Source organism: Pterocles gutturalis, unplaced genomic scaffold (genome assembly GCF_000699245.1).
Source record: "Pterocles gutturalis isolate BGI_N339 unplaced genomic scaffold, ASM69924v1 scaffold24332, whole genome shotgun sequence".
Lineage (NCBI taxonomy): Eukaryota > Metazoa > Chordata > Aves > Pterocliformes > Pteroclidae > Pterocles > Pterocles gutturalis.
Window position 1 is genome coordinate 29,197 of NW_010113522.1, and position 14,933 is coordinate 44,129.

At 34.9% G+C, this 14,933-nt stretch overlaps 1 protein-coding gene across 1 annotated transcript in view; it reads right to left on the reverse strand.

Annotated features, from left to right (window-relative positions):
• The window catches only part of LOC104462559 (aryl hydrocarbon receptor-like), a 19,494-nt gene extending 5,725 nt beyond the window's left edge, over window positions 1–13,769 (reverse strand). Inside the window, 9 exon segments of the mRNA XM_010074541.1 lie at window positions 1–87; window positions 894–1,035; window positions 2,548–2,657; window positions 4,359–4,561; window positions 5,470–5,600; window positions 8,316–8,439; window positions 10,225–10,314; window positions 13,464–13,579; window positions 13,739–13,769. The exon segment at window positions 1–87 is cut by the window's left edge and continues 25 nt beyond it. Of these exon segments, the coding sequence (XP_010072843.1) occupies window positions 1–87; window positions 894–1,035; window positions 2,548–2,657; window positions 4,359–4,561; window positions 5,470–5,600; window positions 8,316–8,439; window positions 10,225–10,314; window positions 13,464–13,579; window positions 13,739–13,769 (1,034 nt within the window).
• Window positions 13,770–14,933: the final 1,164 nt, after the last annotated feature.

Consider the following 14,933-nt stretch of genomic DNA (forward strand, 5'->3'; position numbering starts at 1 on the left):
TTCTCATATAACACAGCCTCACCAGTAGCAAACATGAAGGGCAACTTCATGTTACGCTTCCGTAGATGTTCTGCCCCTTCTTCGTCTCTAAAAACAAATCAGATATATAGCATAATACTGCAGTACTAAACAGTTACGGCAATGTTTTGTCTCCTGGAATTAATATTAAAAAAAGTGAACTATTCTATTTGTAGGCATTTTTCAAATTCTTAGCTATTGCAGCTCAACTTGGCCAAGTTAAACCAAGAGGCAGATTATGAAATAAGGAGCTTATGACCGTAATACCACCTTTACATATTGTATTTATATCTAGATAGCACACACCATTTTCTGTGCATTGCGCTGAAAGAAAAATAAGAGGGGTTTGTTCAATGCATTATGTTTTTCTTGGCACAGCAAGTAAACAAATACTTCAATGCTGAAGTATCTCTTTTTCTCCATTTTACAGACTCCTTAGCAAAAATTATTTAAGCTTTATAGTAGTGCTGAATTCCATATTACATAGAATTTAGTTCAGCACCATAAAAGCCTTAATTTCTTTATGTTATCTGTTGTTTCTTCTACGTAATTGCAGTTGGATTTCTTAATTTTTGTTAACGGGGATACTGAATTGAAAATAGATTGGATGGAATAACTTGGTGCTTGTACTGCTGCTCTTACTCTTTTTAAGAAATCAAAATGTCTAAAGTTTTACACATAAAGGACCATGACACGTAAGTACTGAAATATCAGAATTCTTTTCAATGTTTGTTAGCAAATTGAAAGAGGTTTCCTTTTTGGAGTTCAGGATTTAAAGGGAGTTTATTTAAACATAAAGAATTCCCTTCTGAATATAAATATGTTCAAAAGTTTTCAGTTTTTGAAGTATACTGCTTTACAAGAAGATGACTTACGTAAGAGGTCTTTGTGTGGCAATGATGTAATCCGGTCTTCCATTTTTGTAGACAAGACGTGCATTTGCCTGTACCCAGGCCCATCGATTTTCTTTGGTTAGGAGCCTAAACACAGTCATTCCACTCTCACCTGTCTTCATCACTATAGTTAAAGAGTAAGCATACCATTTAGTGTCCAGTGAACCAAAACAGGAAAATCTGGCCTGTCATGAAAGTAATACCATTTGCAGAACAATTTTAGAAATCTCATGTCCTCAACGAGCCATTTCTGTGTGGCACTAATGTATCCCTAATGAAACAGGACGATACGATATATCACTTTAAGATGTTTACTTTAATTACAGGCAGAACAAAAGCCAAAACTGCAAACAACTGTAAGATATCCAGTACAGATTGGCAACACCCCATATGGAGCTTCATCCATTATTTCTGCAAAACCAGAAATTAATAAATACTAGAACATGTAAATGACAAAAGCCTAAGTCTCTTTTAAATCCAATAAGTGACTATTACTTAAGAAATTAGAAAAAACATCAGCTTTGAATCAAATTCTTTCACATTTTGACTGGTTAATGCAGAGGTAATTCAAAATCCATTCTTTGTCACTACCACTGCAACTTCACTAGCAATGCTTGATAAATATACTACATTTTCGTTGTACACTGATGAAAAAACTGCATTTCTAGACAGAAAAAATAAATAAAAAATACTGGGAAAGTTAAGAATCCTAACGAAAAATAATCTTTGCTAAAAGACTTTTTTTTTTTTTTTTTTTTTTAACCCTAGCAACAGAAATGAAGCAAAACCAGGTTTAAGACAAAGTTTCAAACCAAAGTTTCATCCCAATCTATTCTGGAAATATTTTCTCTCTCATTCCTTATCAAACAAACAAAACCACTGCTCAGCAACAGTGACTGAGCTATATCTGAAACAGAAAACCTGCTTAATATAGGTTGAGAACTAACCTACTGAATGGGCTTATTTAGCTGTTTATAAGGGGGCAAAACAAAAAAAAAAGTTACAAGAGAAGTCAGTAGAAAAGAATCACAAAAATATCCTGAAGATGTTTCTGTAACTTCCAAAGGCAAATATGTCACAGCTAACAAAAAAGTAAAGAAAGAAGTCCACTAAATAGTTACATATCAGATAATTGATATTTATTTCCTTAGCTTAAAACATCATACTTCTCTCCTTAAATTGTTACTTAAACCAAATCATACTGTCCAGAATCAAAGCCAGAAATATACAGGACAATAGCATGCTAAATTGGAGATTAATTTCTGTTAAAAAATCTTACACCAATATCAAAAGAAGATGATTTATTTAAGTTCCTAACGGGAAGTTTATCTTTGAAACCTTCCTTTGCCCAAAGGAAGTTGTTGAAATAGAAGAAGTTGTGTTGAGCAGAGAAGGAAGTGAGAAGAGCAAGATGTGACAGAGACTGGAATATATAACATAAAAGGGTCTAGATAGGAATATTTAATATTTCTTCATCCAGTAGAAGTTTTTATAGGGAGGGAAAGATGACACGAAATTAATAGTGTTCTTTTTGTTAACAATCACTTTTTTTAAAAAAAGAGTACTTCATAGTATTTTTTTTTAGTATGAATATAATCCATTCTTCGATTTTTCAGCTTTAGGGAATGAAGCTTACTTCGGACATGATTTTCAGCACAATAAAGCATATCAGCTGCATGAATAAACTGGTATCCTGTTCCTCTCATACACAGCTCAGCTTCAGTGTATCCCAGGACAATCCTTCCTCTGGAAGGTAAAAACAAAAAATTGTAACACTGCTGATGAGCTCACAGAATGAATGACAAGCAAGTTAATTATGGCTAGAATATTTCAGACATAAATGTTAACTACATTTTGCTGCAACATCAATTGTATGCAGAAGCACGACAGTTCTAATAAAAAATGCAGTTAACAAATCATAAAACTTTTACTAGTCCCCCAAGTTGCCTTCAATGACTAGGAATGTGTTCACAAAATTATTAGATCGCTAAAAAAAGAGTATGTCTATAGTTCAGCTGGACTTTTAATTCCATACTTTCGAACATATTCACTTATAGCAGGTAGATCCCATTTGGTGCAACGAAAGACCCTGTTTGCTTAGCCCTATTTCATAGCATTTACCTATAGGTACTTGCGTACAGAACTAGGTAGAGGCTTAACTTTAGTTATCTAAAACTTCTTGCCTAAATTAGTATTTGTAGTAGCTTAAAATTCAAAACAGGGCATATCTCAGAACTACATCCCTTTTGCTATTGAGTAGTTTGAGCCCCCTGCATTTGCATTTAAGCTTTCTAAGAAATGCCTCAGAGGAGAACTGGCAATAGAGTCATAGTGACCCCGGTAGCTAAAATTAGAGTACTTCACTAGAGGTCAGGTAGATGAAGAACTTAACATGAGATATGCATGAGTGCCATGAGATATGCAATAGAATGAAATAGTCAAAAAGAGACTGAAACAGGATTTGGAACAAATAAATAGAGATCCAAAGACAGCGGGGGAAAAAAAGGGCTAAAGTAGGGATGAGGAACAATAGATGCAAAAGTGTGAAATGTGAAAAAAATTGAAAGTTTCAAGTGAAGCACAATGAAAAAAAAAAAAAAAAGAAAAAAAATCACAAAACAAAAGTCCGTGTTAATATTTTGTTAACTTTTACTTCTATCAGTTTACAGAACCCAAGAAAAACATTTTGGTTTATCAGCAGATGGAATACCAAGTAATTCGACTCTATGTTATTCTATAAGTAGGTATGGAAATCCACGTGAGATTCCACTGAAAATTAATCTGAAAGCTGAAAGCATTATCAGTCAAAAATAGGAGGGAAGGGAGATGGAAGGAAGGAGGACAGAGGCTTTTCTTTTAATAAAGAAGCATCTTAATGGGCTTCTTGACATGTTGAGGCACAGTTATGTTACATTGATCTAGTAATGCAACTGTGTTTCCACTTTTTATATAGGAAAAATAACGGTTTGGAAATGGGCAAAAGTCCTACTATAAAAAAGGACTTAATTTGTTTACTTTGAAGTAAATAACATTTCCCTTACATTTTACATCTATTTGAACTGTAGGAGAAAATAAATATGTAGAATAAAATGACACACTTGTTCCATCAGTTCTAAAACCAAATTTCAAACAGATTTAAATGCTACACTTTTCTTCTTACCTAATTCATTAGTATTCTGTTTTTTTGGGGGGTGTTGGCTGTTTTTTTTTTAGAGGGGTTGGCTTTTATTTAACAACAGAGTCAGAAAGCAATATGCCCTTTCAAAGAAGTACACTATGACAATCCCATTTCTTTTTACTTACTAGCAGGGCTGAAGAGAAAAATTCTAACAGTTCCTAAACAATCATCAGTATTGACTGAAACAGTAACCAGCTTTATATTTCAAATACATACTTGAAACCTATCTCATCAGCAAATGAGTATTATGCAGAAGAATTTATACTTACTTTGCATCACAGCCAGTAGGTGTGAAATCCAGTTTATGTTTAGTTCTGAAGATTAAGTTTTTGGTTCGTATCTCAAGGATAGATGGTGGCTGCAGGGGAGTTGCTACTGCAAACAGAGCGAGCTGAGGTGACAAAGTAGCACCATCCTTCCCTTTCTTGTTTTGTCCATGGAGAAACTTTAATCGTCCTTGAAAATTCATAGCCTTAGGATGAGGAAAAAAGTAACTGTCTCATGTTGGAGATATTTAAGAATTAGCTATTCTGTTATGATGTAAAACATTCTTTAATAATTTTTTAAGATCCACCAGATTCAGGCTTTGTAACATGGCATACATGAAAGTTAGCTAACAAGTACAGAATATGGTTGTTGGACCCCTAAGTATATCAGTTAGAGATCTACTAATAAACTCACTAGAAAAAGAACTAATGGGAAGGTTGTTTTGTCAAAAGAACTGAAACAAATAATAGCAAATGCCAACTGGATCTTCTAGTATTCCAACTAACATGGCATTACACATACAGAAAAGTAACAAAACATTACTCCTCTTGCATTTCTGTCAGTCATCAGTATGAAGTATGTAAATGTGTACAATTGCAAAATCTTTTATAAACGATTGTAGCTGTAAGAAGTCACTTAGAGGATGATAAACCCATACTATTTCTTTTAAAATCTACAGTATTGACAAACAAAAAGTGCATTAAAAAGAGCAAGCACAGACTTTCCCAAGTAAGGGAAAACCATAGTTCTGTTAGTTACTATAACTTATTGCATTTCAAGGTACCCAACAGAAAATAATTCTTGTAATGCTTTTTTATCCACAAATTTCACAGTACTTTACAAAAGCAGATGCTTATTTGTATTTCACAGAGGAAACTGAGCCATGAGAAATGAGGGAACTTGCACCTGGTTGTAACAACATGTTGAAGGAAAACCTAGCAATACAATCTTTACTTGTCATTTAGCGTCACTAACTGAAACATACTTGCTCAAGCAGCTCAGCTATCTACGGAGACTTAACAAATAAAGTAAGTTGCTGTACATATTGTAGGGATAACGCAGATTTCCAACTTGCAAGCATGTGTGGAAGTTTTTACATAATTCTATACTCACTAGGAACCCTGATGAATTATCCAGGAGGCATCGTAACCTGCAGATGAAATTCCGTTCCATAAAGGAAGAATTCTCTGGAGGAAGTTGGTCTGGGTTATAATAGGTTGCTGGCTGTGAAAAGCCATTATCTCCTACAGGAAAAGATTATTTATAAGGATTATTTTTAGAAGAACACCTAGTTAAGACTATCTATAACACATCACCTTCCGTCTCATAAACAAAGCACTAGGTCATGACCTGAGCAAGAACAATGTAAACTGGAAACATCCTCAGAACAGATACTAACTACTATGTAAGGTTAAGCTCTTTTGATGGGATTTTGTCTTACAGGCTATGGTATTTGAAAACTGCATGCAATTTATTTTTTAATTTTTAAGGTGCTGTTTGTTTTGGTTTTTTTTAATTGTGTTTGTCCACAGCCTAAATTCTGAATCAGCTGCAGAGAGCAGAGCTGTCAGCTGACAGAACACCCAGCAATGGCAGCATCTGCAATAGTGAAGTAGGCACCCAGACAGAGTAATTGTAGGAACTGAGTATTCAAAAGCTCAGTAGATGGTATCAAATTGTGAAACTGTTACTTTCCTCCTGTATTTGTGAAAGGAATACTGCTGCACTTTCCCAGGCAGACAGGAGGCAGAGAGGTTTTAGTATCAGGATCTTGGAGGAGTGACTCACTGTAAGAAGGCAAAGAGCCTTACAGAGCACCTGCAATCCCTGGACCAAAACTACCGGTTAACACTACAGGGGGTAGAACCTACATCCCTCATGAAGGTCGCATTGGAGCTCATCGACACCATGGAGTGATGTGCAGAACATGCTGTGCATTAAGCCCGTTTCTTTCTCAGTGAGCTCAAGACAATACATGGCTGTATAGCAAGTGAACTTTAAAAGATAACCCAAACTTGAGGCTGCAAAACAGATATGGAAAATCAGAATTTTGCAAACTTCTCTGGGAACATGACAAGGCTGGAAAAGCACAGTAAACAGCTGAGGAGAGCAGTGGTCTAGGGGCATACCAGAATACTGAGTGAGAAGCAACCAGTCCAGGCTAACTGAAGCAGAATTAGTTCCCAGACTCAGGCTGGAATCTGTGCTGAAGCATGAGCACAATTATATCTCTACAATTGTCTATATAATGTGAGCTGAATGTATTAAAAACGAAATGGATTAAATTAGCAAAAATGGGGAGGATCCTTATGATCACAGTATTATCCTTTGTTATAAATCCAAATTCAGTTTAAAAAGCCTCCGTGTCCAAACATTTTATGCTACTTGAGGCCCAAAAATAATTATCAGCTTCTAGTAGGCCAGGAACACAAGGTACAAAACAAACGGTTGTTTGTAATCCTGCTCAGCACTTCCATCATTCAGTCAAACCTGATGCCAAGTCAACCTGGCATTATACTTTTCAAACACAACCTTTTGTAAATTCATATGCACTTGCTTAAGCACTACAGAACACCACTTCACTCTGAAGCAAACAGCAAGCCACCACATAAAACCCCGGTTTCCAAGTTCCAGCAGCTGTTTGGTATACCAAACTGTACTATTCACTAGTTCTGTAGCATGTTATGAAGTGGATTGTGTAGACTGATACATAGATGATATAACTGCTAAATGAAAAACTGAAATATGCTGAGCTGTGAGCCAAACGTACATAATATTTGTTGCTTTTTATTTCTCTATCGACTCATTGCATTTCTGTACCATAAAATATTAAATGGGAAACTGTTAGAGTTTTAAATCAGGTTTCTTTATGAATGATACATTTATTAAAGAATAATATGGACTTTTTCTGGATTAAAAAAATTACCTATAACCAAGTAACTTACAGTAACATAGACCTTTATTTACATATTTAAGCAACTATTGTGCAAAATGGAGCATTACAATTGTCTCAACAGATTTGTCATGATTAGACAGGCACACACTTCCTGTATTAGACAAAACTATCTGTACCAACACTTCCCTGCTCCAATATGTAAGCAACGTGTTTCTCGATATAGCAGGACACTTCAACATCAGTCAATAACATGTGACAATCTGACGCTCTAACAAGCATACTATTTGGTCTTAATGGCTCATCTACTTAATCTTTTATTCCTCTTCCCTTTTTACTCCCAAGAGAAGTACTCATCTATGTGGCAGCCTACATATAACAATGACAGGCGTGGAAGAGTAAAACTCTTCTATGACCAGGAATGCACCATTCTATATATTAACACCATAACTAACACATTCTTATTCTTGGAGTGGATCTACCAGCCTGAAGAGCTTAACGAAGCTGTCAAACCCAATTGTCTGCTGACCTTCTTAAGCTAATAAATTTGGGGCTGTAAATGTAACCAGGAGTAGCAGATGTAAAAGATGTCATTATTGCAGAGAAAGAACTTTCTCATTCAAACACTGATTAAATATGAACTGTATAATTGAGTGCAAACACAGAAAAATCAAACTTCCTTGTTTCCTATGTCACCAAAACTGTCCACTTCTCACTGCCCTGTTTGCAACACAAACATGCAGGATTACCTGCTTTGCTATTTACCACAGGACTACTGATCAGACATGCAAGACATCCAGTCATCCATGCTCTAAATCAGTGCCTCACAATTTAAAGCAAAATTAGTATTTTAACGGTGCTGTGCTATGAATAGCAGTGCTTATTTACCGTGCAAAAACCCAGTAATTCCCACTGTTGGCCAAACATATCCATAAACTTCAGATAAGTTTAAAATATGTTATTCCTTCCTTTGTTCGTGTAAAATAGCCTAAATTTTCTTGCACACACAAACTAAAAAAACCCAACTCACCAGACAGGCAAACACATTAGCTGGCTGCATTCTCACCTTGTACGTTTGGTCCAGAATCTGCAGACTGGGCAGGATTTAATGCCCAATGTAGCTGTCGTTGAAACTCAGGTCTGTCTTCTGTGTGAATCAATTCAAATACACTCTGGTGTATAATATCAGACTACGTACAAAAAGGAAAAAAAGCAGGAAAGAAAAATAATAAGAAACTTATATGACAGTATGATGTAAGTTGTCTGGTTGACAACACTGCTATGGACATAGCAAAATTCATTTTGCTCGGGGATAAAAACATACATTTGCATGCACGTGGCAAACCTTCGCAAAACAATTTTTCATGGCAACAGAGAATAACTCAGTCACACCCATGACCACAAACATGAGAAATAATAATAATAAAAAGTTACCTTAGAAAAAAAATAACACTATGTCAAGTATTTCTTTACCTGCTTTTACCTAAGCAAGCCTGGAACCGTTACACTTAGGTTTTGTTTAAATAATTTAATTTTACATACTGGTAAATAAAGTATTTGCCAGCTGGTACTTGGACATGACCTGTTCCAGTGCTACAGGAATACAAAAGAAGCCAAAGACCCTGAACAAAACAACTTCCAAAACTAAGCCAAGTAGCTCACGAACATTAGGGGTTTGTTTTTTTTTTTTGCCTGAAAGCTTTGTCACTCCTTAAGGATGCATTAAAATCTGCAATTAGCAAACTCTCATATCACCACCAATTGCATGGTTAGGAACATAAACTAAACAGCAAAGCTACAACAGCCAGGATCAGTGGTTGAAAGAAACTAAGGGGATAAAAACCGTCCAAAATATTCCAGAGAAGCCTCAGTCAGCTGAGAGGAGTCAAATTGCCTGTTTTCTGCATGGATCAAAAACCCAATCTTTATATAAATAGAAAATATTTAAAATAAAACATAGATCTAAAGAAATTAAGATGAGCTGGCAAAAGTGGAAGCCTAGCTCAAATTTTGCTTTGATTAATTTCATAAAAGAAGCAGTATTTTCCAGAATAAGTTGCAAGAAATGCTAATTTTTGTGACTTTAAGACTTCACTTCTATATCATGCACTTGATTTCTTTGCATTACCATACAAAATTTCTGGCCAATTTGTTTTCCAACCTTTCTTCATTCTCCAACACCAAAAGAATCTGTATCCCCCAGAATAATAATGTTTTGTTTGGAATATTTTCTTTTACACAAACATTTCCCAACCTCTTATCAGTTAGCTAAAATTGCAGACCAAGCAGAGTTTCTTCCTATTTTTAGATTTAGACAGGAACTGAATCTATCATCATCCAGTACCCACAGACATAAATTGATAACTATAGCTAAGCTTTTAACATCTTAACATAAACTAATCCTGGGAGTTGTCTAAGGAAGGCAACATGTGCCCACTGGGTTTTCGTCTTTACTGCTTTGGTACCTGTCTTGCAAACCCAAGGAAGGTATCTGCACTGTAAATTGTAAATAACAAATGCTTGTTTTGAAATAAATAAGTAAATAAATAAATACAAGTGAGAGAACACTAAAATTCTAAAAATACCAAAATCACTCAGTTGAAACTCAAAGCATATGGGATTACTTTTGTATGAAAGGTTTCTATTAAAATAATTACCTTCCCATTGAATTATGTCTCACTCAGCATCATAAACCAGGTAACACCACAGTATAAATTTCAAACAGTTGTTCCAGTAAAGACTAATTGAGTGTGAAAATTTCCTATCTTGCCTAACTCAACTTTGGAAATTATGTTGTGCTTGGCCTGAAGTCCCATTTCAGCCACGTAAACTGATAGAAAAGTAATATGGTTTCAAAGTAATCCAATGTACTTGAGAGTTTTATTTCACAAACTATCAGACCCTAAACATGAACACTGATGGCATCTGAAATTAAGCAAACCTCTGCCAAAAAATAGAGGAAAAAATACACTTACTTGTTGGAACCCCAAGTAGTCCTGAATAGTGGAAGAGACGTAAAAAACCAGAGCATCAGCCGTAACAACTAATACAAAACCATTTAATGCCTGGGGAGCAAAGACACCAATCTGTCAGCTTCAGAGACAAAATTCCAGTTCATTACTGTGGCTGTAAGTCTACCTATACCCTAGTCTCCCAATAAAATATGAAGCATGCAAAACCATATAATTATCTAACAGCATAAACAGAAGGATTCTCCATTGGATCTCTCTACAGACTAACTGGCACAATGAAGAAAACATCATCTAACGAAAAAAAAAAAAAAACTGGATCTCTCTACAGCCTAAGTGGCACAATGAAGAAAACATCATCTAAAGAAAAAAAAAAAAAATCTTTTGGAAAATTCAGGGGAGAAGCCAAAGCCTATTGATGACTTTAATTAGTCTTGATTATAAGCATGAACAGCTATAGGTTTATCTGATTTTAACCATAGTTCACAATGCTTGCATGGCTTAAGCTTTCTGTCCACCCAGCTGTCTGCAGCATGAACAGGAGCCATGTCACAAACCCATTCCCAAAATCTGTTTTATTCATAGCGCAGACAGGCCTAAGTGGACAGGAAATACAGCAACCAAGATCCCCCATATAGTCCAAAAAAACATTTTATAGCTTACTTAAAACAGAAAACCTCTGCACAAGCAGACTGTTGCAAGTAAACAATGGTTTTGAAGAGATTTCCCCCTTCACGAAGCAGCAGACTAAGCGGCTCCTTGCTCAAAGTCACGCAACGGGCATTTATCTGAACTCCCAATCAATGCGGTTCATAGCAATTGTTGTGATAGCAAACAGTACATTTGTGACTTGGCAGCTCATCTGAAAGGTGCTGATTTACTTCTATGGATTTCAGTCCAGATTTAACAAAAGGCTGTCTCAAGGGACTGGATTAAGTGCCACTTAATTTCCTCAGATGTATTCAAAGTCAAATTTGGCCAGCATACTCAAAACACATTTTTAAAAAATCTTTATTATGCAAAATTATTGTAACACAGAAAATGTAAAGTGAAGGATATCCTATATCTTACTATAGCAACATAATAATGTATTTTTATTATAAACCAGCATCATTCTTCCACAAACACTAACTCCCATAGCCCCACACTATGGTAACCAGCATAGTTGCTCTTCCATATTTTGCAGAGATATGGTTTTCCTATTTCTTGTTCTTTTACTAATACAGTCTAATTAAGTCAAGTTAAATATCTGATTAAATGACTAGTCTTTAAATGCTGTGAACCACTCCTATTTAATGCAGGCATTTCTCAATCTATTCTCACAAACAGTTGTGAGCTCTATAAAAACTCCTTATATGGGTTTAGTGAAATTTACCTGAAAGGAGTAGGAGCTAAAGAAAAAAATAATAAAATTAAATAGCATAGCTAATTCAAAAAAAATCTTGACTAGCTACATAGAATCCTTGTTTTTGATGAAGTTCACAGTAATTCCAAGGGAGCAGAATGCCGCAATAGCAGATGGTTGTGTCCTCTGCTGACCTGTTCTGCAGTGCATTTCACCTCAAGTGCTTGACATAAAAAGTCTGCAAGATGCACAGTATCTAATTCTGGACCACACGTTAAAACTGGTTATTCTGCTCTGTTTCATACAAAGTTATGTGTAGCTTCTGTACCTGGAATTTAATCACATTTTATAGTGTCTCTGACACACAGTTCATCTGGAAATAGGATTGTTACTGCAGAAATCGTATGCCTTCTGTAGGCCAAAAATTCTGTAAAATGCAAGTTGTTTGCCCAAAAACCTAATGAAACAAATTACTGGGAGTTCCTTAAAACAAGCAGGCATCCAGGACATACCAATAAATGTGAGACCAGTTCCGATGGAGGTTTTGGCAAAATGCAATCATAAAATAATTATCTAAAGGCATAGTGAAATTTCTCAATGCTTTTATTATTCTGAAGCATTGGAGATAATATTTGTGCTTCTACACAAACACATTCCTAATGCAAAGGCAATTATTTATTACTGGTGAGAATTAAGATGTTTGAAAATTTTTTTAGCGGTCATATTTGACTTGCACTTTGTGTCATAAACTTGCTTACACTGCACTAGATTATGTATTTAAAATAAGACGTTGAAATAATTTAAAAAATTATAATGGAGATACAGCTTAATTTTAAGTCAGAAGTCATAAAAAATAACTAATTTTCACATCAAATAGATGCCTCCAATATAACCATATACTGTACCATTTTAGATAATTTCAATTTGAAAGAAAGCTGTTCACCTGCAGTAACTCCATAACAGTTCTTTGTCATACTTCATTAACGTTAGAAAGTTACATACGTGTCCTAGTTTTTCAGTCAGTCAGGAAACAATTTGACACTAGCATTAGTTTACAGTAATTGTTTTGTGGGATTCTTAGAACCTGTTTTCATTTCTAGCCTTTGAACAGTTAAATTATTTTTGTTCTAAGTAAACCATTGGCTCTGACTGACCTAATGATTTGCCATTTCTGGTACATCAGTGTGAAACCTGATAGATTATCAACAAATTTCAAATGGAGCTGCAGGTCACAGTAAAATCTATTTTGTGAAACTAATTAGAACATTGGAATACTTATATTAATAACTTGAGTTTAATCTGGACCTAATATTATATTGTTATACTTCATACGCTTTGACACTCTAGGACATTCAAATAAACTATAGAACAGACTATATAATTTTAAACCCCTTATTTTTCATTAATACTTCCCAATAGTTCCCATTGCTAAAAGTTGCAGAAAGCATTTTAAAATTTGTCCTGAACCTACTTCAAACTCTGGGTTCTTTCAAACCACCAGGAAAGCAGATTTTCTAGCAAGCCCAAGGTCTTTTAAAGAGAAAGTATTTTTATAGACAATTAGTCACCAAATTTACAGTAGATGACTAACCTAGCTGACCTTTATGAATATTGTTTCTTTATATTAATACCTTTATTAACAATAGATGCAAGGAGATGGAAAAAAAACAACTCTAAGAAATGACTCAAAGAGGACCCTGTAGTCTTCAAGACCCACTGTTCAAAGTCACTACTACCACCAGAGAAAAGAGCAAGAGCTGTATATTAACCTTAAAAAAAATGAGGAAAGAATCTGTCAATAACAAAACATCCTTTTTCAAACTCATCAGTGAATAACTGGTATGTTAAATACAATATGATCCATTTCATTTTGTTTTTAATGTAAGTCTGCAAAACATACCTGCAGTAGGAGTTCTCCTTCCAGGATCTGCACCCCTTCTCCATGTTTTGCTGTTCTACAATTTTCCTGAATTCCATTTCTTTCTAGTCTTGTAGAGTTAGAAGATTTTAATGCAACTAGAAGAAAGAAGAAAAAAGTTGAATGATCTTTGAAAGGTTCACCAGAAATTTATGTGATTATGTGCTATTTTGTGTAAGAAAAAATTACATTTTAAAAATTCTTATATAGTCAATCTAATTAAAGATTTCTGTTTCAATGTCAGACTTTTTCCTTACCTTTAGAGATAACTCCCAAATTGTCATCCATCTCCTTTCTTAGCTATAATATTTTTCATAACAGAATCAGTATTGCTGAAATCAATTAATATCTCATTATTTTATTCCTTTTTCTTCTCCTCTTTACTATAAGGCTCACTTCTGGTTTGTCACTCTTGTTAATAAAGCACATTTTTGTTTTCATACAACCACCTCCTATAACCTGCTTTAAGGTATGACAACACTTACACGTATTCTTATCCTGTCTTACTTCAGACATCAGAGTATGGTACCACAGGCATAAGCCTGCCCTAGACCTAAAGCTCCCTTCAAAGAAAGGAGGGAAAGACACAAGAACTCTATATGCATATTACACATTAAAGAAAACAAAGTAAAGAAAGCTATTTCAAACAAAAAGGCTTTTTTTTTTCTGCCATAGTTCAATTTTAACCATTTAAACAATTAAACAAACTTTCCAGTTTCACTTAAAATACTATAACATGAATCACCATTATTCAGGTCACAAATATATCCAACTGAAATAATAATAAAAAAAAAATACTCAGTGAATAAGGAATGAAGAATCAGATCACATTGCTACAAAGTACCTGAAAGCCATACCACCTCCCATCTCTGCACCATGTCTTCTAATAAACGGGATGCTGTCAAGTAATACTAGATACTCAAAGATAGTCCCACACTGGGTTGGGCTGAGATAAAGTTAATTTTCTCCATAGCTGCCCTCATAGTGCTATGCTTTGTATTGGTAGCTAGAAAGGTGCTAGCAATTAACATCTCAGCCAGACCCAACACATGTCCATAACCCAGAATTTACCTACTTTCCACATAGTTTTAAAAAGAAAAGTCTCCAAATCTGAAATTAGTCTGAGTGGGTCTGAAGTGCCTAAACAGCTTAAAATTACTTGAGTAATTATACCTTAAACCTTTACCATAAAGCTAAACCGCTCTCTCCCAACCCCAAAATTTCTAAGCTGCAAAGCAAGGGAAATTTATAAAAAGCAACTGCACTTCTGTAATATACCAACAGTTTATCTCCAAACAATGAGATATTCTCCCTAAACTCCTAACGATTTTTCAGCCTGCTGAAAACCTTCATTTTTCAGCTGCTCAGAACTTTGGTCAAGAATCCTAAAGAACTCCTGTTCACTCACTTTTCAACTAGGTTAAATTATATTCTACACTAAGTATATTAATT